This window comes from Camelus bactrianus, chromosome 6 (assembly GCF_048773025.1).
Source record: "Camelus bactrianus isolate YW-2024 breed Bactrian camel chromosome 6, ASM4877302v1, whole genome shotgun sequence".
In the NCBI taxonomy this organism is placed as follows: Eukaryota; Metazoa; Chordata; class Mammalia; order Artiodactyla; family Camelidae; genus Camelus; species Camelus bactrianus.
This window is the reverse complement of record NC_133544.1, coordinates 77,824,820-77,852,690: the sequence shown is the minus strand read 5'-3', so window position 1 is coordinate 77,852,690 and position 27,871 is coordinate 77,824,820. Positions and strand designations below refer to the sequence as shown.

Below are 27,871 nucleotides of genomic sequence, written 5' to 3'. Positions count from 1 at the left end.
TAATTTAAACTGCCCCTATATAGAATGATCAGAATAATCTGGGTTTCTGAGCCCTAGGGATTTCTAACACCCAGAGACGACTTTTTTGTAAGCGAAGACCCCATTGGGTGCTAGGCGACAAGGGGGCTGGTGGTCAGAACACGGCCCCACCAGCGGCTTCTGGGCAAGCCAGGCCCTCCCCAGCCTGGAGCAGGGCCGACTGCGGCAATAGCGGCCCTGACTCGCCACCCCATCCCTCCCTTCCCCTCAGCAGTGCCGCCCCCCACCCCCGCCCCTGCCACATCCAGCTCACACCATCTCCCAGTCTCCCAGCCCCGACCGGTTCTCGCGAGATCCGAGCAACTGAGCGCTCGGGGCCTTTTCAAATCGGGATCCGTTACCGCTTCCCCGGCCGCCGCCATTGTCGCGGTCGGAGCCCCTCAGCGCAGGCGGCCGAGGCGGAGGCCGTAGCGGCGGGATGGCGGACCCCGACAAGCCCGAGGTGCTGAGGGCCGCTGGCAACGACAGCCCGCATCAGCAGCCCGCGGAGCCGCCGGGCGAGCCCCGGCGAGAACCTCACCCCCCGGAGCAGGAGAAGCAGCCGCCGCAGCACAGCAGCAGCTCCAATGGCGTTAAAATGTATTGTCTTTTCCTCTGGGGACCGGGACTAGCTGGGGGGCGGGAAGTGGGCCGGGGGCGGGGGCCTGAAGCCGGGCTGAGCCTTGGTGGGGGGTCGCGGTCCCCGGGCCGTGGGCGGCGGGAGGTGCAGGTGCAGCCGGCCCGCTCCCAGGCCCTGCCGGCCCGCCCGCCCCGAACCGGGGGAGCCTGGGTGCGGGCCAGGGGGGCCGGCGCTCCTCCCTTGCTTCGGCCCAAGACCGCGAGTCACCCCCTCTTCCCTGACTTCGGCTGGAGAACCTTTGAGCGGAGCTCAGCGCCGCCACGGTATGCAGGAAAATGGTCCCCCTTTTAAAGGCCAGTAGTTAGTGTTCATCACTAGGGAGTAACTAGGGATGACATCATCGGACATTTCCTCCTAACCACCGAGAACGTGTGAAAGGGATAGCCCCCCATCTCACCGGCCTCCTTCTGAGCTTTATAAGTTTACTGTTCTGTTGTTTTCTAAAGTGTGCGTTCATTTCTTAACTGCTAGATACCAAGAGGAAGTTTAGTAACAGGCTGTGAGACTGAATCCATTGTGTTTCCCTTGAATCGATGAGAGGTACTTTAAAAAGGGAACTGTGCGTGTTGCCTTGCTCCGCCCCCGCCACCCCCCACCATGTTTGTCAGCCATGCAGGCTATTTTAAAAAAGCTCAGTGTGGTAGTAGGCTCTTAATTTTGGTAAAATGGTAAAGTAAGATTTTTTTTTTAATTGAGGAAAACCCCACTGCTTTTAAGATTGCAGCTGCCATCAGTGCCAATAAAGAATGTAGTCAACTCCAATCCATAATCATTTCTAGTTATAAGGAAATGCTGTGCTCTCCTTTGTTCTTGTTATATAGGGGGATATGAAGTATGGCATTTATTTGCATATGCCCAGCTCTTTAAACTTGAAGAAAGTACATTAATAATTTAGTGAAAACATACTTTTCCTTCCCTCAGTTATGCCTCAGAGTAGAAAGTAGTGAGCGTATGTTCACTTTACAATAGGAAATGTAGAAGTTCTTGCTTCTCTTTCGTACAAGAATGTTTGGAACAGTATGGTAAGACCTGGACCAGTCTGTTTAAGGGTTTATTGCAGATAAGATAAGGTAGGTCTCCCAGCTCCATTGTGAGACTCTTGCTGTCAGATGGGTTTGAATAGGACAGGCAGCATCTTCTAGGCAAAATAGAGGTACAGGTATACAAGATTTGGCCGCAGTGGAGTTTGTTCCCAGGTGGAATGCGGTGCACCTTAGTAACTGAAGAACCAGAAAGTGAGTGAAGCACCTTCTACCCCGCTTGCCAGAATGTGGGCTTTCAGAGATTTGGTATCATGAGCAGATGAAAACCAGTGGAATGGTAAATTGACAATAAGGGCTTTTTGTTTATATCTAAATATGGGCCTACCACTCTTTCCTCTGGAATAAGAAGTCCAGTCTTGAAACCCTACTATACTTGAGTAAGATTAGTGTAATAGGGTTGGTACAGATAAAGCTAGTATCTAAATCTCCATCAGATCTAAAACGCTGTAATCCCTTTTAATGTCTCATTGAGGTTTAGGTAGACTGGAGAGGACACAAGTGGGAAAAGAATCCCCTTCACTTCTGATTAAGGAAGAGGAAAATGTAAGGTGAAGACATTAAGAAATGTTACCAGTAAATATAAACATAGATTCTTTTCATATTGCTTATAATTCATCTCTCTCCCTTCCTCTTTTCCCAGAAGTTGAATAAAGAGGCTAATTTACTGTCAGAGGAGTTTCTTGTGCTGTCTATTCCTTAAGAGCATATAATGGTCCAGCTTGGGCCACTAATACCTGAGAACATTTACCTGCATCAATCTAACAACCTTTTTTGACCCTGTGCACCAGCTGGAGTAGTTAACAACCCAACACATAAACCTTGAGGTGATTTACTGTATATTTTTAATGATAAGAATTCATAGAGGTGATAAAAAAAATCACCAAATATTGCCTTAAAATCTATATTGCTTAGAAGTAAACAAAGTGCTGCTTGTCATCAAGACAAATGATTTTTACTGAGGTTAATCCATAGTAATTGAGGATGGAGACACCTGTGTCTTATTCATTTTTGTATCCCCAAGCCCTATTACTTTAAAAAGCCCAGTAAACCTTTAAGAAATGCAGAAGTGAACTTTTATGATCACGAAACTCATACACAGAGGATTTATTTGGCATGTTCACATCTTTTGACAAGAAATTAAAAGATGTTTCCCTAGGTCTAGTCTTTGTCTTTATGCCAGAATAGTATACTAGCCCTTACGTGAATGGGAGGGAAAATAGCCGTATTATAACTCTTCATTTTCCATGTGTGACTAAGTAACACCTTAGAACATTTGGCACTTGAGAGTTACATTATGATACTTGTACAACGGTGCTTGTATAACAGTGCTTGTGTAAACTATTAAGCATTGGTGCAAAGTATAGAGTTTGAAATAGAGTACTTTTTTTTTATCATATTAGGAGTAAAGAATGGAATTAGGCTTAATTTTGGATCTCATACTGTAGCATTATGCTTTTAATATCTCATTAAAACTATATGTCCTCATTTGATGTTGATATTTTTCAGAAAATGATGTTAATTTGGGTAGATGCAAATCAGTCTTAAGAGTGTATAATGTTTTTGTGTCTTAGAATCATCACAGTCTTTATTTCAAGTACATCAAAATGTATAGTTTGGAAATTACTAGATGAATAGTTTGGGAATGATCATGTGGAATTCTGGGTATAGTGCCAATATTTTGATATTATGTAGCGTCATTTCCCCAAGAATTTTCACGTGTATCTTTACTGTCTTTCCCACAGTGTATTTATGACATAGAAAATGAGCTCAGAAATTGAGTAATTATAGCTTAGTTTCTTAATAATCAGACTATACCTCTAGCAACTAAACTGATCCACCTTATTTAGATAATCTTAATTTATACATTGTAAATTAGCAGTATCGTTAAAGATGCCACTAATTGGGGAAAACTTGAAGAAATCTCTCCCTCTTGTCATCCTTTGAGTAAATACTTTAACGAGCGTATCCTATATAACATTACAGCTATTTAATGGAATTGTCAGATTGTTGTAAGCTTAACAATATCCACGTAAGAATAAAGGGACATAGCAAGTACTTCAGAACTTTGTGCAGTATTCACAATTGGTTTCATCCAGGAAGAAGATAGGCAGGGGAAGGAGTATTTTGATACAGACTACGTAGATATCTAGTCACCTGAACAAAGAGTTATTTTTAAAATATTCATTGAATTCAGCCTACTGTGTAAATAGGTTCTTTAAGGAATAAAAAACAAGGCTTTGTTCTTGTATCTACTGTACCCAGAACCAGAGACAAGGCCTCTGTGCCTTTTGGCTGCTTGCTGTCATTCACAGGAGTACCACTCTGTTCAGACAGGTAGGTACTTGCTAGAGTCAGACAGTTGAGAAGACCACTTCCAGGTGTGCCATTTCTGATGAGGGAAGATATTTGATAGTGAAGGTGTCCCTGTCAAGGTCTGAAAAGATGGCAAATCATGTTTGGCCCTAATGTGTCTTCCTTGATTTTAGTGTTTTTCTGGCATCATCTGTGCTCAGATGAGTATGGGTTCTTAGTTGACTATTATTTATTAAGTCAAAAATTAATGTTCATCAAGCACTTGCTACCATAATAGATGCTGCTGATGATACCAATGCATATAGTTTTTGTTTTCATACAGTTTTACATACTATATTTATGGCTGTGTTGTTAACTGCTCAGAACAGTAATGTCTGAAAAGTTCAATATAATGTGGAATGAGTGACTATAGTAAGAGATGTGTGTGGAGCACTACAGTGTGTAGATTCCCACAGCCTCTTGGCTTGGAAGATAATATAGAGCCTGGATTATGAAGCCTGGTTGGTTGTCAGAATAATCCAGGAAGCTTTAAAAGATTTAGATTCCTGGACAGCATTCCCAGAGATTTTTCTTAGTATATGTTTGTGAAAAATTGCTTTAAAATCAAAGTTTTAGTTAAATACTTTAAAATTCACTAGAGTAATTAGTGACTTAAAAGAAATTGTTAACTTCTGTAAAGAAAAGATCACTTTTGAAAAATAAATTGCATTTTAAAAATGTATGTCGAGATTTTTATCTTTAGGATTTACGGTAAGTGTATACTTACATGTTACAGATGCTTGGTGGATAAGTATCATGCAGTTGTAATGTGATTACGATCTTACAAATTAAGTATTCTCTTTTTTCAGTTAGGGCCTCATTAAAAAGTAGATTTATAAAATTCTGGTTCATGTTGCATTTAAGTACTGCTTCCTTCCTCCATCCTATCCCATCATTATAGGTAATACGACTAATGAAAATGGCATGATTCTATGAAGTACCCTATCCTAGTTTATAGGTTAAAACACAGAAAATACTCAGCATGAAAATAGTAGGATACCTTACCAATTTTCTAAGTTGATCAAAATTGGCAATAAACAAAAATTAGGAGTTTTATGAGAGTTAGATAGATATAGAGATAGAAATAGAGATAGAGATAGATATAACTGTGCTTTAATTATGTTTTAAGCAATGGAGAAGAAAAGTTCGAAAGGAAACCATTAACCCTTAAGAGATGAGCTTTTTCAGGGCATCATTTTGTAAATTCTGAGTTCTGAATAAGGCCCAGAAAGTTAATTCTCCATTAAAGGTGGCAGTTTTAATATACTCTAGGAATAAAATCATCCATTTTTCCCTCTTGTTAGGTTCTAGTAACATTTATTAAGTAGTATGATAAGAAAAACTGAGTGAGTGTTTGGATGCTGCAGCTATTTAATACGGAAAAAAGGAGGATTGTTAAATGAGAAGTTTGGTAATATGCCCAAATCCTTGCTTTGAAAAGGCATTAGGTAATTTCAAAGCCAGTAGGCTGACTCCCCAGCTGCTTTGCTGAGGTCGAATTTAGGGGAGAATTTTGTGAGATGAAGTGATAAATATGAAATATTTATTTAATGTAGACTTCCATTATTGCAAGCACCACTGAGGTTTTCTTTTTGTTGTTTCGGTTTGGTTTTGATTCACAGGGAGAATGATGAATCAATCAAAGAAGAGAAATCTGAATTAAAAGAAAAATCTACAGGAAATAAGAAGGCCAATAGATTTCATCCTTATTCAAAAGATAAGAATTCAGGCACTGGAGAAAAGAAGGGTCCAAATCGTAACAGAGTTTTTATTAGCAACATCCCGTATGACATGAAATGGCAAGCCATTAAAGATCTAATGAGAGAAAAAGGTAACTTTTTGATAAACCCATTATTGGATAATCTTCATATAGAACCGGGAGGGACCTAAGCAAACTTTTTTTTATTCCTCTTAGCCACACAGACTCAAAAAATTGATTTTTGTTTACTTCTTGACATATAAATTAAACTTTTCCTCTTCTTTCACTTGACACAATTTCATTATAAGGTAGTCTGGATAAATGAAGGTTTTTTTTTTTTTTTGCCATTTTAGTGGGGTAGTAGTGAGCCCAGTATATGCATGCCACCAAGAATTTTGTTAATGTGATTGCTTTGTCTAGTTGAAGTTTTTATAGATTTTTAAAGGACTATTGCATTAGGTAAGCAATACATTTTAGCTTGTTAATGTATGAATAATAAGGTCTGATCATTTTTTTCCCAAAAGCTGTTTTGTTATTTTCTTGGTGGAGTCTGGAATCTGGCTGTGGAATTCATTTTGTTTGCATTGTCATGAATGCCATGATGCTGTCTCTGCAGTTCTATACTAAAATTGCGTTACTGCTGTTGCAGTTTTGTTTTCAGAATAATCTGAAAACCTTCATTTTATATACATGGTTGATTTTGGGGAAAAATAATTTTAATACTTGATCTTGTAAAAGTGAGTTTTGTTATCTCTTGAAAAATTGAGTTTCAACAGTCCTGCAAACTATGTACTTGGTTTTGAGGCTGATCTCTTCTAATAAATTTTTAAAAATTTGCATTGGTGTATCTGTTGTAAGGTGACAACTATTTGATTGGTTTTATTCATTGACTTTATTTAGAAAGTGTGTGGCTTGCTGTGAAGCATGACTTGTAAACTTAGTTTACAGACGGCAAACATGATTGAAGACATTCAGGTAGAAAGTCACCTTAAAACAGCTGTTGTGTGTAGGCGACCAAAGTTACTTGAAAAGTGCTAATGTTGATGTTTTTAATATGATAGGCTAAGGGACTATTTGTATGTATATGTGCATTTGTTCACCAACTATATCATGCTGGCCAAAATATGATCTGTAGCATGAATTAGGTTAATATTGTTGTTAGCTTTTTTAGAGAATGTGGATGATGTACATTTCTGAAAATTAGTTAAATTTATATAGCCATTGAAGGAGGGTATGTTGGTCTGGTTTTGATTGTTGGTGAATAATAGGTGCTTTTCTGTAGAGTTGTGCACAGGTGTGCAGTAAAGCAAGATACTGGTGTTTAAATGTATTGTTTCTTGGTATCTTCCTTTTGTATGTCTTATGTAGTTGGTGAGGTTACATACGTGGAGCTCTTTAAGGATGCGGAAGGAAAATCAAGGGTAAGTGCTATGGGCAATAATCTGCTTGAGGTTTAAAAGTTCCTCAGCGGTTTACTTTTTGTAAATACTTGTACCAGTTTTTGGAAACTTAAGTTTCATTTTGTTTTACTTTATTATGCAAGATTTGAGGCTTTATACTAGCAAGTCTGACACTTATACAAACCAAATCAGCTGCCTTGAAAGGATGGTTTTTGTAAATGCTCATAAAGGGCATTCATTTTTCTAATGCTTTAAGGTAATGCTTCTTCTTAGCCAAAAGATTTTAATACAGGATTTTTTTTTGTTGTGTTTTGATGTCTTCTAGGATATTTTAAAAGTCACTGAATTGATAATATTTCCCAAGAGTTCTATGAAAGGCCTATAGCTTATAGGTGTTAACTCAGAATATATGTTTGAAACTTACACTGAAGAGCTTAATTTGGTAGCCTACAGGACTACATAAGAGGCAGTGCTCTGACCAATTGGTATGAATAACACTGATGATTAAATTGACATAGAAGGAATTGGTTGATAGTAGACTTTTTATTTTTAGCAACAAGAAAGCAGTGTAATGAAGAAATACAATGGGAAGCTTTTTGATAATGTTTAATTATACTAGTAAAAACCAGTTGGGTGCTTGAGAAATAAAAACTTTGTTATCACATTCAGATAGCACTTTGAGCAGTAATAATGACAAGAAATTATTTTTAAACAATTCTACTTATTTTTTTCTTTGGCATAGATTTTTTTTACATAGTTACAGCTGGATGCTATTAATTTGTATGCAGCCAGTTTTCTTGAATAGAGAACTTTGTTAAAAATTAATGTTTCTTATTTTAACTTTAATAAAATTGAAAATTTTACATTAAAAACTGCTTGTGCACTGTATATCTTTTGAAAATATTTGTAATAATGTAAGGATAGGTATATGAGAGCCTTCAATTATTTCCTTGAATTACTTTTGATTGAATTTATGTGATGACATTACTTTGGTTTTAAAGAAGAGTCAGCTAAAAGTAAAAATGTGCTCCAAGTTTGTTAAATGCTAGATTCTACAATCTTAAATGGATAGATCTAAAATTTACAGAAAATTTGTGATCACTTGCCTGTTATGTTCTGGAGGTTTAAAAGACAAAAAATAATTGTATTATTGCTTGCTTTTAATGATTTAAATGTTAGAATCTACCATTAACTTCATCTACTGATCCAAAACTTTTTTTCTTTTGCATGTATTGACAAATCTACCTGGATATAGGGTTGTGGGTAAGAATTTTTTTTTAAGTATCTTAAGTCAAATTTAAACTTCTGATTGGAAAAAAAATCATAGTATATAAACATTTCGTATAAATTTTTTTCCCTATTAAGTGTGGTTGAATTCAAAGATGAAGAATTTGTAAAGAAAGCACTAGAAACTATGAACAAATATGATCTTAGTGGAAGACCCTTGAATATTAAAGAGGTAAGAAATTTCTTATATTCGGAGTAACTTAAACATTTGAATATAAGGACATGTTTTCTTTGGATTTTCATCTGGAAATGATATCTGATTACAATATTCTTTAAAGCATAGATGCTTAATAAGCATTATTTAATTGGTGATAATTTTGCTTGTACATGATTTCCTATTTGCCCTTAGGCCATTATCCTATATATTTGATTTGTTCCAAGGTGATTATAAACAGAAGTGCATGATTTTAAAAAGTTAATACGACACAGAAATTTAAAGATGACAGACTTCAGGTTCTGACTTTATTTGGTATAGACATTTTCAGTTTTTAGATTATGTAGTTTGATTTGAGAAATATTGTAGATATTTTTGTAGTTGATAATTAAATGTTGCTTTATAATGCAAACACCTTATGGATTTGAATAAAATTGATATACACTTTAATAAAATTGACCTGAAATTATGCCAGATTAAAATTTAAGAGAAGTTATAAATCTTTTAGCTTCATTTATATCTGGAACTTGGAAACCCCTAAAATGGAAATGTTCCTTTTTGTATGGAATTACAGCAGTATAACTATGTTGACAAAAGAATGATCAGAGGATACATAAAAAACTGTTTACAATTAGGTATAATTGACCTTGGAAGTCATTAGCTTGAATAGCAGTCATTTTCATGTGTTTCTTTAGTTTATATTGTTACTCTTAACTGAATAGTTTGATCACAGACCTGTTATGTATATATCCTTGCTAAAGTCTGTATTAAAAAAGGATAGAGAATATAATTTTGGGACCTCGAAGAGTCTGCCAACGTGGATGCAAATCATTGGTAGTAGAACAGTACTGTCAGTCACAGTTTAGTATAGTATAGTATTAGTTTGAGTCTCAGCTCCATCACTTTCTAGCTGTGTGACTAGCGGTGTTACTTATTCTCTAAACCTTAGTAATTGTAATAATACTGCTGATAATACTTACCTTGGAGGGTTTTTATGAGGATTAATGAAATACATTTATGAGGATTAAAAGAACTCAGGCTCTGGCATTAGAGAATCTGTGTGACCCAGGATAAATTACTTGACTGCTCTACTTCTTTGTTTCCTTATCACTAAAATGGGAATAATATTAGAATCTATATGATAGTGTCAGAGGACTCAGAGTTAATATATGTAAAACACTTAATAAATGTTAACTATTTGTTACAATTGTGATACTATATAAAGCACTGAGCATAGTGCTGAAAATACTGTAACTACGTAATAAATGTTAGCAGTAACAATAATTTTGTTGTTATTCCTGTCCAAGGTGGGAATGTTACTGGTCCTTGGTCTCTTGTTCCTGGATAGCGATAATAGCTTAAAGACCGTGCTGCTGACAAATACAAGTATCCCACATACAAGTCTCCCATATTCATTTTTTGGAGTCAGCTTCTGAAGTTCACTAATTCTACTTGAGCCTGGGAGTTTATTTATTTATTTATTTTTTTTTAATATTTTAACCAGGAAATAGAGAATTGGTAGAGAGAGTTTAGACTGTTGTAGTCTGTGCCAGGCATTGATTAGGTAATTTTTGTGCATAAGCCAGGACTAATATTGCAGAAATGTGTTGATACCCTAATAATTTCCCACAAGAGTGACATTTGTAGAAGAGCCACCATTTTGGAAATTATTATTTTTATGATTATGACTTGCATTTTTATGGTATTTCCTATTCCTCTTCAAAAGATAAGTGTTATAGATTCTGTGTCTTTCTTTTTAACTGGAAAAAAAGTTTATTGGATGCTAACACCAAGCCCATGTTGTTGATGTTCTTTTAAGTTTTAGCACATTGTGGATCCTCAGTAATATTTCAGAGACCCTGTAATAGAATTCTGTGAACAGTTTGATGTAGGATACTTCCATTTTCAACTTCTTAATGAGAGAAATGATTGCGTTTAGCCTAGCTAAATGATGAGGTGTTCTTTATTCAGTTAACTTTTTTGGATTAATATCTATCTCTAAAGTTCCCTTTCTTGGAATTATCTGATTTACACATGGTGGCTAGTGTCAGTGTTGAGAAATAGTAGTTTGAGTCTAGGAAAAAGTGTATTTCCAAAGTTCATTAACAGATATTAGACTTGCATTTTTAATTTAATTAAATGAGGGTTAATAGCTGTTGTAAACTTATTATAGGCCCTCTCATAGCAATAGCAGGCAATGACTGGCAGGCTGACATCTAAGGGAAAAGAGAAATAAAAGCCATGCCATGTAGTAGGTAGTTTTATATAAATTATATTTTGTATATTCTACATGATATGTGTTTATATTTTTGTGTGTACATGTATTTATATGTGTCACATATAAAAACAAAAATATAGCAATATGCTTTAGTAATATTAAGATGTTAAGGACAGTCTATCTTAGTGGTTCATAAAGCCTCTTCCATGCTATATCCTACTGCTTCCCCCATAGGTATCCATTATTCTAAGTTTTGTATTTGTGTAAATTTTTGAAACCTTAGACCTGAAGCATTTATTATTTATTAACTTAAAAAGTTTTATGGCATTCTTTAAAGCATTTATTTCTTTGCTTTTGTATTTCTTTTTATTTCTTCATGGTGAAGAAATACATTGGAAGCCAGAATACCTTTATTCTTACATTCACTTCACCGTCTAGTCTCCCAGCCTTCCTAGAAAATTTATTAAAGTCATTCAACCTTCTTTTTTTTATCAATATTCCTAGACTGAGGCCAGCAGAGTAGGGTTGATGGTTTCATATATCATACTCATCTGGTATTGCAGATGATAGGCTGTCTGTGTGTTTGTGTGGTTTTTGTTTGTTTTTTGCACTCTGCCTAGTGAGATGAGTGAGAAGTATGTTTAAACTTGCTTTTTATGTTTTGTTTAAAGGTAGAATATTTCTTATAAAGTTAATGTACTGAAAAAAACACCAAACAATATTTAGTACCATTCTTTCCTTGGACACTTAGCCTTTCTTTATCTCCCTTCTTCCTCCATCTCAGATCATAATCACTGTTGAGGTTGGAGAGAGGTTGGAAGGTGGATAATGCATTTTGTTCAGGAATGAAATTTATACATTGTAACAGTTCCCCTTTACCCCAGTATTCCTGAGTTTTATAACAGTCTGTTCTGCTGTTGAAAACTTTGAAGTAGTGTGAATTTGGCATTGCATTGGGCATCTAGTGGTAAGAATTCACCACTACTGCATTTTGAAAAGAAAAGAGTCACAGTAAGTATTTCGTTCCTCTTTGAGTTTGGATTTATGCATATGTGCTATATACGTGTATACTTGTATGAGGGCAAAATTAAACTAATTTCAAGTTCTTAAGTGACTTTAGTGATTGGAAAGAGGTATTTAATTGATATCCCTGGAGACTGAAATCTTTTGTCTGTCCACAGGTTTTTATGGGACTGAATTCTCTGGATGAGAAAAAAGCTCACTCTTCAAGAGGGCCCGTAATTTGAGCCAGTTGGGATAGCTGCTATAGAATTTGAAGTTGTTATTTTAGAGATACAGACTTACTTACGTATCTAGTGGCATTTAACATTCAATGTGTGTTATAGGATCCTGATGGAGAAAATGCTCGTAGGGCATTGCAACGAACAGGAGGATCATTTCCAGGAGGACATGTACCCGATATGGGATCGGGATTGATGAATTTACCACCTTCCATTCTCAATAATCCAAACATTCCTCCTGAGGTTATCAGTAATTTGCAGGCTGGTAGACTTGGTTCCACAATTTTTGTTGCTAATGTAAGTTTAAGCTTTATTCTAAAATTTTGCTGTTCAGATAATTTAGTTCTAATCATGAGATCATTTAGTTAGATGAATGGACCATAGGTTTATGGAGCGTTTTGTCTACTTTTAACTGAAGTAAATGAAACAGTAATTTTTGTAAACTCAAAAACCCAATTTAAGTCTATACATATAAGGTGAGATTGTAAATACAAGTATTTAGGATTTTTTAAAAGAGAACTGTGGAATTTATAAACACTTAAGCAGTTCTTGAAATTATTTATGTTTATTATATGTGGTTTTGTTCATGTTGGTAAATGGATTTCTTTCTTTAGCTTTGTGAATGTGCACATTGTAGCTGGTTTGTTGTTTGTGCTAAGCTTTTGAACGTCAGTGATATCAACAATACTTTCAAAAATCTGAATTTCTCTCAGTAAAAGTAGATATGAAAGTTTCAAAACAGGATTGAGCAGGCTGTTTTGGGAATTAAAAAAAATTAAGGGTGAGGAACAACACAGATGTGGCTTAACTGATCTTTAACAACTTAAGATGTTTTTATTTGAATACTGTTGATATACTATTTAATAAGAATTATGGTTCTTCATATTTTTGAGAGTTTAGAAAAGATTTGTTTGTGTTATTTATGGGGAGAGGGGTTTATTAGTTATGTAACTTTATATAATTTTATATTAAGCTTGACTTCAAAGTTGGTTGGAAGAAGCTAAAGGAAGTGTTCAGCATAGCTGGAACTGTAAAGCGGGCAGATATTAAAGAAGACAAAGATGGCAAGAGCAGAGGAATGGGCACAGTCACTTTTGAACAAGCAATTGAAGCAGTTCAAGCAATTTGTATCCTGATTTACACTTTAGTATTACTTAATAAGGTTAAAGAAGCTTAATAACATTTTGTGGGGGATCATGGAATTTAAGGTTGCCTGGCTTAGAAATATGTATTAGAATTTGGTCTCCAGCACATAAAACCTTTACTATGTCCAAGTACTAAAGTCACTCTTAAAACTTGAATTAGCCATATTGTACAGGCCTAGTATGAACTTTTTTCTACTTTCTCTTCCTGCCACAACTGATTATATATATGTACATGCTGTTGACAGTTACATAATCCACTGTACATTAATACAGTTGCTTTAAATTAAGCCTTGTTAATTTTCTTTTTTCATGGTTGAATTAAAAGATTATATTTTATTTATAAATTATAAAACTACAAAGCAAAGAATTGAAGATTTTTCTTTGAATATATGGAAGAGACTAATACAAGTAAGTAAAATTTTAAAGATGTTGATTAAAATATTAGAGATAATCTGATGCCAAATAAGATTATTAAAAATGTGTTTATGTTTAAGTATAATTTTGTAGTCATCTTAACTGGCTTTCCTTGACTGAACCAACAGCTATGTTCAATGGGCAGTTTTTGTTTGATAGACCTATGCATGTGAAAATGGTGAGTTCCTGTATATCACTTTAGCTCTCTAACTTCTTCAAATGTTTTATCTGCTCTCCTCTACATTACAAATCTTTTTAGTTATATATTAACCATATAATAAACTTTTTTGCAATTAGGATGACAAGTCTGTCCCTCATGAAGACTACCGTTCACATGATAGTAAAACACCACAATTACCACGTAAGTAAAAGCTATTATAAGAAATAATACATATTATTCTTTTTCAATTTTATTACATACTAAGCAGAACTCTTTATTTTTATACATATGTGCCCAGCTGCCCATAGTTTAGTGTTTGGAGTTATGGAGATAGTTTGGCAAATTGAGTAAGAAGATGGAGAACATACATACGTGCCACTTTTTTTTCTTCTTGTAGTTTTTCCTGATTATAAAAGCAATATATACTAAAAAATTTGGTAAGCTCATACATGAGGAGGGAAGAAAGTCCTTGTAATTTTACCACACATGAGTGACCTTCATTATAACACTTTTGTGCATTTTCTTCCAGTCTTTCCTTCTGCATATATGCTTTTTTACATAATTGAGAACTACCATATAAATAATTTTGTTTGTTTTTTTTGTTTAACATTAGAGTATAAGCATTATTCAGTGTTGAAAATTCTTTCCAAATATTTTTTATTGGCTATATAGTAGTTTCTCATATGGATGCTCCATAACTATTTCACTGTTATGCATATTTAAGTGTTTTAACTTTTTTTTCCTTTAATCACCAACAGTTATTTTTCTTTTTCTTTTCCTTTCTTTTTGTATACAAATCTTTGGTATGTTGTTGGTTCTTTCCTTAAGTTTGATATCCTGAAGTATTTATAGCTTCTTGGGTATGTTCATTATTATCCAGTTGTTTCCCAAAGGATTATAAAACAGCAGTGTAATATACTTAACATCTGTGCCTCAGTGCCCCATCTGCAAGATGAGGATGCTGATAGTATATACTTCATGGGGTTGTCATGAGTATTACATGAGTTAATATATAATACACATAAAGCACTTAGAACGTTCTGGTATAATGTAAGTACTCGGTAAATACTAGCTCTTGTTGTTACTATTTTATTGTATTTTCTTTCGCTATTATCAAAGTTTTTTATTATAAAATATTTAAAATATATAGATAAATATAAAATCACTCATGTAGCTGTCATGGACCATATTTGTTTTAGGTGATTTTTCTTTAAAATCTTTTCTTTAAGATTCTACAGATAAAGTTGAGATTCTCCTCCCCTGCCACCTCCCACCAGATACCTTACCTAGAGGGAACAGCTTATGAGTAGTGTTTGTCATCTAGTTTTTAATAGTTTGATTACACATTTATGCATCCATAAGCGTTATATGAAATTGTTTTGCTGGATTTAAAATTTAATGTGACATTATATCGTACATGTTATTCTGCAGCTTGCTGTTGTTGGTTTAACATTGTTTTTGAGATTCATTTATGTTGATGGGTACAGCTCTAGCTCCTTCATCTTAACTAATAATACCACATTTTGTATGTTTTTGGTTTTTAGGTTATTTGAATTTTTTTCTTTTTGGAAGCAATACTAAGTTGGGGAGTGTTCTTTTTCTGTTAGAATAATCTGTTCTCTTAATGTTTGCTGGAAATTATTTGTAAAGCTGTCTGACCTTGGTGTGTTGTTTGGGGGAAGAGTTTTAACTACTTACTGTTCATACTTCTGTTGCTTCTTGAGTCAGTTGTAATTTCTAATTTTTGGAGAATTTTACCACTTTTGTTCATTTTCAGATTTATTGGCATAACATAGTCTCTTTAAACTTCTGCCACATCTGTAGTTCTTTTTTTAAATTCCAAAGGATTAAATTTCTCCTTTTTTTTTTTTCAGTTTTGCTTAGGGATTTGTAAATTTTTTTAGTGCTTTCAAAGAAGTCAATTTCATTTTTTGTATCTTAATTTCTGCTCTTAGTTTTATTATTTCCTTATCTCTGTTTCTTTAGGTTTAGACTCTTATTTTTATCCTGACTGCTTAAGTTAGTGTGTACTTCACTAATTTGCAGGCTCTCCTTTTTAATACAAGTAGTTATGACTATAAATTTGGCTACTATATACAAGTTTTGCCAAGGAGTACTTTTATTGTGATTTAATTTTTATTAAATTACCATTATGATTTCTTCTTAAGTCATGTATTTTTGAATTTCCAAATGTATGTTTTTTTTTTTTTCTTGTTAATTTCTAACTTAACAGTGTGGTCATAGAAGGGTCTATATGACTGTGAGTCTTTGGAATTAATTTGGATTTTGCATTGTGGCCTCATATATTATACATTTTAATGAGTATTCCAGGTGTGCATAGTGAGTGCACCGTTCTATATAGGTCTATTAAATCAAGTTTGTTAGTCATTTATATTATATCTCTGCTAATAATTTTGCCTGCTTGTGCTACCAATTATTGAGTGATGTATATGGTAAAATCCCCTGCTGTAATGGTGAATTTGTCTATTTTTTTCTTGTTTTTACTTCAACAATTTTGAAGCTAATTAAGTATGTGCATACAAGTTTAGAACTGATATATTTTCCTAGTGAATCAAGATTTTATCATTATAGGGTGATTGCATCTTTAGTAACTACCTTTAAGTATTTTTTGTCTAATAGTAATGTAGCTACAACAGCTTTGTTTTGTTTATTCACATTCATGAATTTATTTGGATTAATTCCCATTTTCTTATTTTGTGTTTTATTTTTCTACTTTTTACAAATATTTATTTTTCTCCTGTCTTGCTTTTTTAGTGGTGATATCCCAGATATTTTAATGTCTTTATAAAGTCTGAAGTTAATATAATTATTCTTTTACTCAGTAGCAGAGTGACCTTTGAATGCTCTAATCCTAATCACTTTCCTACTGAACTATATACTGTTATTGCTCATTCTTTTAGTTCTATATTGCTTTTTTCAATCCCCAGATTAAACATTATTATTACTTTCCATTTTCTTATCTCATCATTTCTCTGCTTTCATAGACTGGCACTAATTTTTTCCCCTGAAGCATGTATTTTAAAAGCTCTTTCAGTGAGGATCTGTTGTTAGTAAATTCTCTCAATTTTCATTTGTCTATATATGTCTGAAATTCAGAGATAGTTTCACTAGTTATCTAGTTTAAGGTAGTTGTTTTCTTTTGGCACTTTGAAAGTATTCCAGTCTTCCGGCTTCTATTGTTGCTATTAAGTCAGCTATCAATTTAGATAAGCTGTGCTCTTCATGTAGCTGATTTTAAGATCTTTGTCTTTGGCATGCAGTTTTATTACAATGTGGGTGTGGATTACTATTTATTGGGCTTTCACTATCTGAGAATTCAGGGTTTTTTTAAATAAATTCTGGAAAATTCTCAGCTTATGTGTCTTTGAATATTGCCTGTTCTCCCTTTGTAGGGCAGTCCTTTACTGCCTCAATCAAGTTTACCTTATCACTCAGGATGTCATCTTTTAAGGTCCGAGTGTAATCTTTTAAGATCCTGGCTTTATAAAGTAGGGGCTTCCAATTTACTTTCCCACTATTAGTACTCTTCAATTTATTTAGATAAAAGGTATCCTTTATTCATATTTCTTTTATATCTGTTCTTTTTGAGATTTATGATTCTATATACTCTTCTCTATTGAGATGTAATATGAACTTACAGACTTTGATAGAATCAGTTTGTTGTTTTAGTTAAGTTAATCATCATTAAACTCCCCATTTTTTCCTTCCGACCACCCTTCCTTTGCTCAAATTATTATCACTTAGCAGTGGGAGTCTCCCCATTTCCTATGCCTCTGATATTCTTACTTTCTGGTAAAAACAAGATTTCCCAGATCCATGAAGATTTTTCTTGTTCCAAGTCATGAGATTGGCCTACTTTCAAGAAGTCCTGGTTTCTTTTAGTGAAGAATGATGTTAGAGATGAAAACATGAGTGTTCGGTATAGATGTGAGCATTGATAGTCAGATAGGCTATTGCTTTCAGTTGAACCCTTTTTAGGGACTGAGCTGAAAAAAAATTATTCAGGTCACATTTATATTTACAGTGTAACACAATGTATCTTTAAAAAAATATGTATATTATATGTTTTTCTCAGCCCCTACAACTTAATAATTTCTATATTGACTAGCAAGAACTTTATAAAACTATGCTCAAGCTTAGTAGAACAGTGCCCACAGTCTTTAAGTTCATCAGATAATCTTCGTATAATCTTATTTTCAGTGAACTTAATTAGTTTATTTTAAGAGAGGAAGTAAAAAGAATACTGGATTTAGAGACAAAAAACTTAAATTCTAGTCTTAGCTTAATTACATAGCTGAATAGCATTGTATAAGTAACTTAAGGTCTCAAAAGTGACCTCAACTGTGGATAATAGATGTGAAAACACTTCAGGTACCATATAATTATAAATAAATATGTCAGTGATAAAACTAGGTAATATAACATTTGCTGTATTCAGTATTATGTTTAACGGTTTTTGACTTTTTAGTTTGATTTGAACTGTCTTAAAAGTAGTATTCTTAGATTTTAAGAGGATCTACACATTCCCGAAGGATTCTTATTTTCAGCTATATATGCCGTTTATAAGGTGATTTAATATTATTCAAAATTCTCTTGGTATTTCATTACTCTTTTTCAGTATGCCTTTATGTAGGGTATAAGATGGACCTGCTTTATAAAACACTTTTCATTAATAAGTGATATTATAGTTAGGCTTCAGTGTGCTGCATTCCAATACTCTTATTTATAAATTTGCAAAATTTTAGAAATACTACTGTAGGCATATAGCTTTAAAAAATTTTTGGTGCCAGTTAGTTGATCATACATGAGTTGGTAATAATATTCTTATTTGTGTTTTAGGTGGTCTTGGAGGCATTGGAATGGGACTTGGCCCAGGTGGACAGCCTATTAGTGCCAGCCAGTTGAACATAGGTGGTGTAATGGGAAACTTAGGTCCAAGTGGTGAGTATTCTTTATTATTTCTTTTTAAATGATACATTTGCTAGACTAGATATTTACTAGTTTGTAATAATGTTTAAAAGACTCTTAAGTTGAGTATTTAAGATGATACTTTAGTCTGAAAGAGGAATGAAACCTTGAGAGCAGAAAACATGAAAGAGGTTTGGCAAAGGTCAGGAGGATTTCTTTGAGGCCAGCCATGTTCTAGCTAGCCTTTTAGCACTGTGGGTTTTGAAATGTCTTTAAGGTTGAAGGAGAATATTCAAAATAGTTTGTGCCTTGTGTATTATGGATATACAGTATTTGTGAAATGGCTAAAATGCTACCATATCATAAGCAATTTAAATTTGAATATCTAGTTGGGAAGGTAGCCTTTCAGATAGCTGTTTAGCTCTTCACCTAACCTATAGTTTACTTTGAAGACTGATTTTTAAACTTTTTGTTTTCGGAACCCTTTTATACTTTTAAGATTTGTTGAGGACCCCAAAATGTTTGTTTATGTGGTTATATTTGTCAGTATTTACTGTCCTAGGAATTAAAACTTAGAAATTTTTAAAAATTACATATTTGTATAAAATAACAGTAATAAGCCCTATGTGTTAACCTAAACATCATTTTTAAGAAAATAAATTGTATTTTCCAATGTAAAAAATTAGCGAGAAAAGTGGTATTGTTTCACCTTTTTGTACATTTCTTTAATGTTTGGTTTAATACAAGCTCTTATATTTGCTTCTGCATTCAGTTTGTTACAATATCATATATCAAGTAGTTTCTGAAAAATTCCACCTTATATTTATAAGAAAATGAGAGTAAAGCAGTCAGCATCTTTTGGATAATGTTATAATAGTGTTATTTGAATAATGAAGTAGCTTTGACCTGCAAAGTTCCCCAGACCATATTTTGAGAATTGCTGTTTTAATTGTGGGACTAATAAATGCTTTCTGGTTCCTATTAATGTTGAGATGCTATAGTTACACTTAAAATTGTAAGGGGTAGTTATGGTAATCATTCTGATCTAAACAGATGGAAACTTTCTCCCTTACTCTCAGGCGCTCTACCCTCCTAAACACATACTATTTTTATTTTTAAATTTTTTACTGCTCCCTTAGCTGCCATATTTAAAGGAGTCCTTGCTTTCTGATCTTATCTCTAAATCTGCTGTAGTCATATTTATGTGTTTGAGCTGAAAAGAAAATGAACAATTACCCAGTCCTGGATATTCTCTAGCTGAATGTGTGACCAGTGACTTTTATTTCCTTATCTAATGAATATTCAAAGAGGTCTTTTTGAAGACTCATGGTTAGACAACTACTGTGGCATATTGCTGTAAACCATCCCACCTGTGCCCTGCTGCTTCCCTAGTATTCCGTTGTGACTAAACCAATGGTATCTATTTTGCTGTGTTGCATTATGTCATTCTTTAGTCATTAAAAGAAGATTTACTGAAAGCACATACTGTGTATTTTATTTGAGGTATGGGAATGGATGGTCCAGGTTTTGGAGGAATGAATAGAATTGGAGGAGGTATGTATAAGCATTTGTTTCTTTGTATGTACCCAACACCATGTTTAGTAAATTAGAAATGATGTTGAGAATTCCAAGGAAAACAAAAGCCATGGTTTATTGTTGGCTCATGTCCTAAAGACTGCTAGCAGAAATTGAGCCTGGTACATACTTAAGGGATATGGAAGGTGATATGTTAAGAAGCAGCTGCACAAGGTAGGGTGGATGAAGAGCTTACTGGTGAGACTTAACATTTACCCAGTGTACATTTCAGTTGTACAACTGACAGTCAAATCTCAAAATTAATCTTTATTCCATAGGAATTGGGTTTGGTGGTCTGGAAGCAATGAATAGCATGGGAGGATTTGGAGGAGTTGGCCGAATGGGAGGTAGGTAAATGTATGTAGTGGGATGTGTATGCTACATTTCATTTTCCTTGTTATTAAAAATTCTCCCCCTTCACATAGAAATGGGTACCATAATGTTTTCAGAAGACAGAGAACGTAAGGGCACTGGGGATGGGGACAGGCATGATGGGACTGGGATATATGTGGCATGTGAGGTAAGTTGGGTAAATCGTGGACTTTTTGTATTTGTGATTTTGCTGTCTTTACAGTTTAGTTTCAGTAAGTTTCTAAACGGATTACTTGTGTATTAATAATACTTGGAAAAGGGTTAATTTGTTGCATAATCTTTTCAGAACTATACCGAGGTGCGATGACTAGTAGCATGGAAAGAGATTTTGGACGTGGTGATATTGGAATAAATCGAGGCTTTGGAGATTCCTTTGGTAGACTTGGTAGGGTTGGCTGTTTACTTCTCCTTTTCTTTTTACAGGTTATATTTTTCAAAACTTGATTCTCTTTTTTGTGTATAAAAAATTGGAAATTTATAATGTTTCATGCAATTTATTACTTAAAGAAAAATACTTTAGGGATTTTAATGTACTGGTGCTCTTTTTCAGTATCTTCCATATTTGAACCCTAAATCTAGAAGAATTTATACTTTTTAGTTGTACATCTTCTGAGAGCATAGTACCTTGGGAATTTTAAAGTATGATTATTTAAATTAATTAGTATATTATCTTTCCATCCTTGTTTAGGCAGTGCAATGATTGGAGGGTTTGCAGGAAGAATAGGAGCTTCTAACATGGGTCCAGTAGGATCTGGAATAAGTAGGTTTAAATTTTACTAGAATTTTACAGTAATTTTTGAGTGCTTGCAAAAAACTTTGCAAGAGCAGTTATTGTAGTACAGTAATACTTTGTTCTTACATGTTATTATGTCTTGTCATAATTTAGAGAAGCTTTGATAGTTATTGAGCTTTTCTGTTTTATTGCTGTTTGACATTTCTAAACTAACACCAGAATATGTGTTAACTGTCACCCAATTCAAGAAACTTTTTGCCAACTAAAGAATCTGGGGATTTCTTTGATCATATGTCAGTCAGGAACAACTTTAGCTTAAGCATCAACTTTGTTTCCTTGGCTTATTCTCTATAACTGCTATCGGTTACTAGCTTATTCCATCGTGAATATCTTGTGTCTTTTGGTAGACACAGGTAAATTGCCTCAGATCTAACACTTCTAGAGACTTCCTGAGATTGAGGGCAAAATTGAAAGAGGTGCTTATTTCATCTCCTCTTAAACTTTTGCTGTGATAGAATCAAAAATACTGTAGTTGCAACACTGGGAAATGCCAAATTTTCTTCCATCTGTTTCCAGTACCACGTTTTAGACCTTGTATTAAGCCTTAACACATGGCTTAGTTTTTGACCTCCATTGCTTACTGAACCATGTTTCTGAGCTCTCCTGAACCATGTCTCTATGAGCTCTCTGTGCTTTATTGACTTCCTTTAATTGAAATCTCACAAATAAGAGACACAATCTACTTGAGCCGTTCTAAGAGTGAATTAAAAAATCTTTGTCAGCTGAAGATACTTCCATTTTCTCTTGCTTCTCATTTTTTCCCTTCTTTTCATTATATTTTCAGCCTTGGCCATTTTCCTGTTAATCATAGCTTCCTTGCCTTCCTTTTTCACCTCAGTGTTTATACTTCTGTTTCCCTAATTTTATATTTGCTATTCACAGAAAACCAATATGAGGGTGATGTTCATTTTTAGAACGGGGATATTAGGTGCCAGAAAAAAGGATACGTTTGAGAAAGAGTGGGATTGGAATAGTTATCGGGGACTTGATGTGTAGGAACCAAATGGGTATAAGCTACAAGCTAGAGTCTCCAGCTGTGGCTAAAGGGGTGCGATTCCATTTTTTGTTGTTGTCTCCACAAGTTCTGTATAATGTGAGAGTAAAAGTTAGGTTTTTCTATGGTTATTGAAAATTGAATTGATATGAAAAGAGAAATTGTATGTGAAACAGAAGATACTGAGGTGAAAGGTAAGCTAGGAAAGGAATATTATGTAGGAGAGTATAATGAGAGCAACATTGATATGTTGGAGTTGTAATTATTTGAATTTATCCCATATATCTTTGTTCTAACAATTACTAAGCTTGGTATTTTTTTTTTTTAAAGTGAGGATAAAAACTACTGTAACATTAATAGATAAAGTAATTGGTAGAAAATGTATGTAACTTATATGATATGTTTTATGATCAGAATATAATTTTATAGAAGTATATATGTATAATGTTGTTATGTAGCGGCTAGAATTAACAGATTCAGTTAGCCATTAACATTCAGCTAACCGAATGTATACCAAATTAAAATCTGTTTCTTGGAAGATTGTTATATTGTGTGTATGAAAATAATTTTATATTTATATATTATCTAATTACACAAATGAATTAATTTTTCTCTCCTTTTCTTTCTCAAAAATGATTCTCTCCTTCCTCTTTCTCTCTTTCTCCCTCTTCCTTCTCCTTTTCCCTCTGTTTTTAAAACAAAAACACCGAACTCCCAAATCCTCCCTTCCCTTCTTGAAAATCCAGGTGGTGGAATGGGTGGCATGAACAGTGTGACTGGAGGAATGGGGATGGGACTGGATCGGATGAGTTCCAGCTTTGATAGAATGGGACCAGGAATAGGAGCTATACTGGAAAGGAGCATCGATATGGATCGAGGATTTTTATCCGGTCCAATGGGAAGCGGAATGAGAGACAGAATAGGCTCCAAAGGCAACCAGATATTTGTCAGAAATGTAAGCAACTAAATGTAAAGGATACTTAAAATTATTTTTTTCCTTGTATATCTGTTACTAATACCTTTTTTCATTCTAGCTGCCTTTTGACTTGACTTGGCAGAAACTAAAAGAAAAATTCAGTCAGTGTGGTAAGTATGCCAATGACTGTAGATATGTTACTAATTATGGAGGAAGAATTGATTTTAAACTTTTAAACACTGTGTTTAGACCTTTACCTGTCCAGATGCTTATTCCTGGAAAGTATGACAGATCTAATTCTACTTGAAATAAGTGAATTATTTTGCTATCCTTGGATATACAGCAGTGCAAATTACTATTAAATAACAAGATTTAGAGTTGAGTCTGTCATTGTCTCCTGTAGATAAAGAAAAGGGCTTATTTTATTCCTGATTCTTAAATGGTTAATATATCATCATTGCTCACATTTACAAAGATGTTTTTTTCTGTGGGAAATATTAGTGAGTGGTATATGTGTTTCTTTGTAGTGTATGCAGTGCCTTGTCAGCATGAGCCAGTGAAATGCTGACATCCAAATGATACGGAGTTAATAGATGAGACCTGTTCTGCATACTCTGTTACCTACACAACACAGGAAACTTAGCTGATAGCATAGAACCCACTGCCTGGAATGCCTGGGACAGGTACATTCTGGTGGCCCTTCTGTTTCTTTTATAAACTGTTCTTGACTGTAAGGGTACTACCTATGCAAGCTTAATGTATTCATTAGATCTGTAGATGAGGTGGTTTAGTACTTTTGAAAGAGGGCCTTTTTTTTTGTTTTGATGAGAGAATTAGTGTGAGTGGAACAAAGTGACAGATTTCCTGCTAGTTTTTTTCTGCTATTGGATGGTAACCCAGAGACTAATCATGATAGTAAGCTATGTAAGTGAGACACTGTTTTAAAAAAATGGCTAATAAAAGTGGTGCATTCAACCCTTGAGAGTTAATGGAAAGTTAAGAGTATTTGGAATTAATCTTTGACTTTCAGAGATCATGAAGGGGTTGTACTCTTCTCTCACGAAAGAAGACTTTGTAGCCACTATCACAAACGATAGTGATCACTTGTGACCAAAGTGATTCCTCTGGATACTATTATCAGCTATGTTCTTTATTGTAATAATCTGTTCACATATTTTGTTGCCTCCCAGATAGAGGCTTTTGAGGGCAAGAAGTGTCATCTTTTTATCCTAGCACCTTTCCTTGCCTCAGTACATATGGTAGGTGTTTATTAAATATTTATGAGTGAGTTAAGCATTCTGAAACGATCTTCATTCATTTATTTGGTTATTTATTCATTAATTAAATCTATAATATTTGTAGAGTAATGCCAGTAAATGGCCAATCAGAAAGCCCTCTGATTATTGTCTATAGTGGTTATTTGTCCTTAATGCGGCAGTTACAAAGGCTGAGAAAATGTTATATTGAGAATTATGTAACCCTCAATACAAGATTTCCTCAGAATTTATAATGCAGGAAAAAATGTGTTCAGATACCCCCAAATATAGCAAGATGAGAAATAAGTGAGTATAGTAAAATAGATCTCCTTTTATTCTGCTGTCTGTAATTTCTCAGTAATACACATTTTTAAGAAGGCTGAGTATAAATAACTGACCTGTTCAGGGTTGAAACCCACATTAGTTCAGGTTGTGCTGATGAGATTAAATAGGCAGAGTCTTTAAACTTCCATACTGTCCGTGCACTTTAACTGTGCTCTGGCTTACTGTGATGCGAGACCGTAACGTTTTATAGCTGCAGTGCAGGGAGAGCCCATTCTTAGTTATTCCTGCTAAACCATGACAGATACAATGTTGTTCACAGGGCCCATTGTGTGGTTTCCTGCATCATGTGCCTGTTAACTGCATAGAAAATGGAGACTTCAGTGTTTACTGAAGCACAGACTGCTTCAAGCATGACCAGTAGACTTTAACTCTAGGATGAGTTCACAGTAAAAATAATGCAGTAACAGTAAAAACAGTATATGCAGAACATTCACAAATAGAGTCACTATCTTTTGTTTGTAAAGAAACACTGGAATTTTTTTTTGTCCCTTATAATTATAGTTTCTTGTAGAATATCTGATTTTGCTTTTTTTGGCCTGTCATTATGTTACAGCTTTATGTTGAAAGTAGATTTTGTTAAACCATTTATTTGTTTGTTTATAATTACTTTCTTTAATTTGGCCTATTTTTGGATATGCTTTTATATCAGCATTTTCCAAAGTATTCCCCACAAGAATAGTTAATAGGCTTGGTTAAATAAAGTGGGAAGGTTTCTTTTATTGCAGGATAAGTCATTTCTATAACTAGTATATGTAACAGCAGTGTTTTTGATTATTGTAGTGCTGATTTCTCATTGCATACTCTTTTGCTGTATACTGTTGCTAAACTAGCAGTCCTATTTTGTTTTCCTTGGAATCACACAAGATCAGTAGGTGTTTAAGTTATTTAAGAGTCCTCAGAGCATATAAAAAGCCAGAGAAGTTTGATTTTAATTAATTATTTTAAACTAAATTCTTTTCTCCTCAGTTATTTATCTTTAGAAGGCAAATATCTCAATTGATGTTTTTATGGAATTAAAAGAAGCTTAGAAAACAGAACTTTCTGGTTCTATACCTACTGGGTTTTTTTTTTTTTTTTTTTTTTTTGTGCAGTCCAACCATGAAACAAGTATCTATAAGCCACTTTCTCTGTAAGCTTGAATCTCCAAACTGTAAGAATGTTCTAGTATCTTAGCCAAGAGACTCTGTCAGCTAGAAAAGCCTTTAGATCATTGTGAGTTCAGGAATTTGGGGGGGGTCTGAATGATTATTCCTAAACAGAAAATTTAAGAGGGAAAAAGAGAGAAACTTGTCCTGAAAGATTGAGATACAGATTTTGCAAAAGGTAATCATATTTTCCTTTGAAGTTTTGAAGATTTCTTGCTTGAGGAAACCTTACTATTGTTAATAAAACTATGGTGGGATACTTAATGTTAAGAAAAAAACCTAAATTTTTAGGTAAATTTAGGATAACAGAGAACTTTTAATCTTAAAAGCTCTTGAAAATTCTTCACAGTCCTCTTCAAAATCACTGTAAAGTACTGCGATTTACCAAGGTATGCTTGGTTAAACTTGCTCTTTTTCAGGTCCCAGCATTCAAGATATTAAGTGGGCTCTGGAAATGACTCTGCATTTGTCCTTAAAGTTTTTTTAAAATATATTCTCCGGTTTGATTTTATGATGTTTATTAGAATATGTGATTTCTGTGTGTGTTTATTTTCTAATTTTTTCTTCCAGTTTCATTGAGATACAGTTGACATACAGCGCTGTATAAGTTTAAGATGTACAGCATAATGGTTTGACTTAGATATAAAATGATTATCACAAGCCCAGTGAACATCCATCTTCTCATAGACATTTTCCTTGTGATGAGAGCACTTAGGATTTACTCTTTTAACAACTTTCATATATAACATAGAGTGGTGTTAATTTTATTTATCATGTTGTACAGTAACATCCCTCATACTTACTTCTCTTATAAGTGGAAGCTTGTATCTCTTGACTATCTTTGTTTAATTCCCCCTTCCCACTCACCCACCGCCTCTGAAACTACAAATCTGATCTCTTTTTCTGAGTTTGTTTCTTTGCTTTTGAAATATAAATTGACCTACAACCCTGTTAGTTCCTGTTACACAACATACTTTTCAAATGATCACCACAATAAGTCTAGTTACGATATGTCACAATATAAAGAAACCACATAGCTATTGACTATTCCCCACAGTGTACATTTCACACCTGTGACTCACTTATATTGCATTTGGAAGTTTATAGCTCTTAGTCTTCTTTACCTATTTTGTTCCTTCTCCCACTCCTCTCTGCTCTGACAGCCACCAGTTTGTTCTCTGTATCTACAGCTCTGTTTCTGTTTTGTTGTTTGTTTATTTGTTTTGTTTTTTAGATTCCACATATAAGTGGAATTATACAGTATTTGTCTTTGTCTGACTTATTCCACTCAGCATAATACCCTCCAGGTCCATACATGTTGTTACAGATGGCAAGATTTCATACTTTTTTATGGCTGTGTAATATTCTAGTGTTTGTGTGTATCTTGTTTATCTGTTCATCTGTTGATGGGCACACTTAGGTTGCTTCCATATCTTGGCTATTATAATAATGCTGTAGTGAACATAGGGGCACATGTATCTTTCCTAATTAGTGTTTTTGTTTTTTTTCGGATAAATACCCAGGAGTATAACTTCTGGATCATATGACAGTCCTATTTTTAATCCTTTGCAGAATCTCCATACTGTTTTCTATAGTGGCAATGCCAATTTACATTACCACTAACAATGAAGAGGGGTATGCTTTTTACCAGTTGTAGGTTAAAAATTATTTGGATCCACTTTAACCATTGTGATAAAATTTCTCTGGGAGTTAGTCTGTTTTATAACTTTTACAACACAGTTAAAGACTCCTTGACCTGGGTTACAGATCATGGT

The 27,871-nt window shown here is 34.2% G+C and overlaps 1 protein-coding gene across 2 annotated transcripts in view; it reads left to right on the top strand.

Moving 5' to 3' along the window:
• Positions 1-317: 317 nt before the first annotated feature.
• MYEF2 (myelin expression factor 2) overlaps positions 318-27,871 on the top strand; it is a 37,165-nt gene continuing 9,611 nt past the window's right edge. The window contains exons 1-16 of one of the 2 annotated variants that reach the window (XM_074366077.1): positions 318-618; positions 5,676-5,884; positions 7,121-7,173; positions 8,408-8,415; positions 8,518-8,611; positions 12,158-12,349; positions 13,026-13,179; positions 13,740-13,789; positions 13,909-13,972; positions 18,632-18,733; positions 20,204-20,254; positions 20,554-20,622; positions 20,934-21,032; positions 21,336-21,407; positions 23,181-23,389; positions 23,469-23,520. In XM_074366077.1, coding sequence (XP_074222178.1) covers positions 458-618; positions 5,676-5,884; positions 7,121-7,173; positions 8,408-8,415; positions 8,518-8,611; positions 12,158-12,349; positions 13,026-13,179; positions 13,740-13,789; positions 13,909-13,972; positions 18,632-18,733; positions 20,204-20,254; positions 20,554-20,622; positions 20,934-21,032; positions 21,336-21,407; positions 23,181-23,389; positions 23,469-23,520 — 1,639 coding nt within the window. In that variant the 5' untranslated portion in view covers positions 318-457. The remainder of the gene's footprint in view (positions 619-5,675; positions 5,885-7,120; positions 7,174-8,407; positions 8,416-8,517; positions 8,612-12,157; positions 12,350-13,025; positions 13,180-13,739; positions 13,790-13,908; positions 13,973-18,631; positions 18,734-20,203; positions 20,255-20,553; positions 20,623-20,933; positions 21,033-21,335; positions 21,408-23,180; positions 23,390-23,468; positions 23,521-27,871) is intronic. The other variant, XM_074366078.1, reaches the window with a different exon arrangement.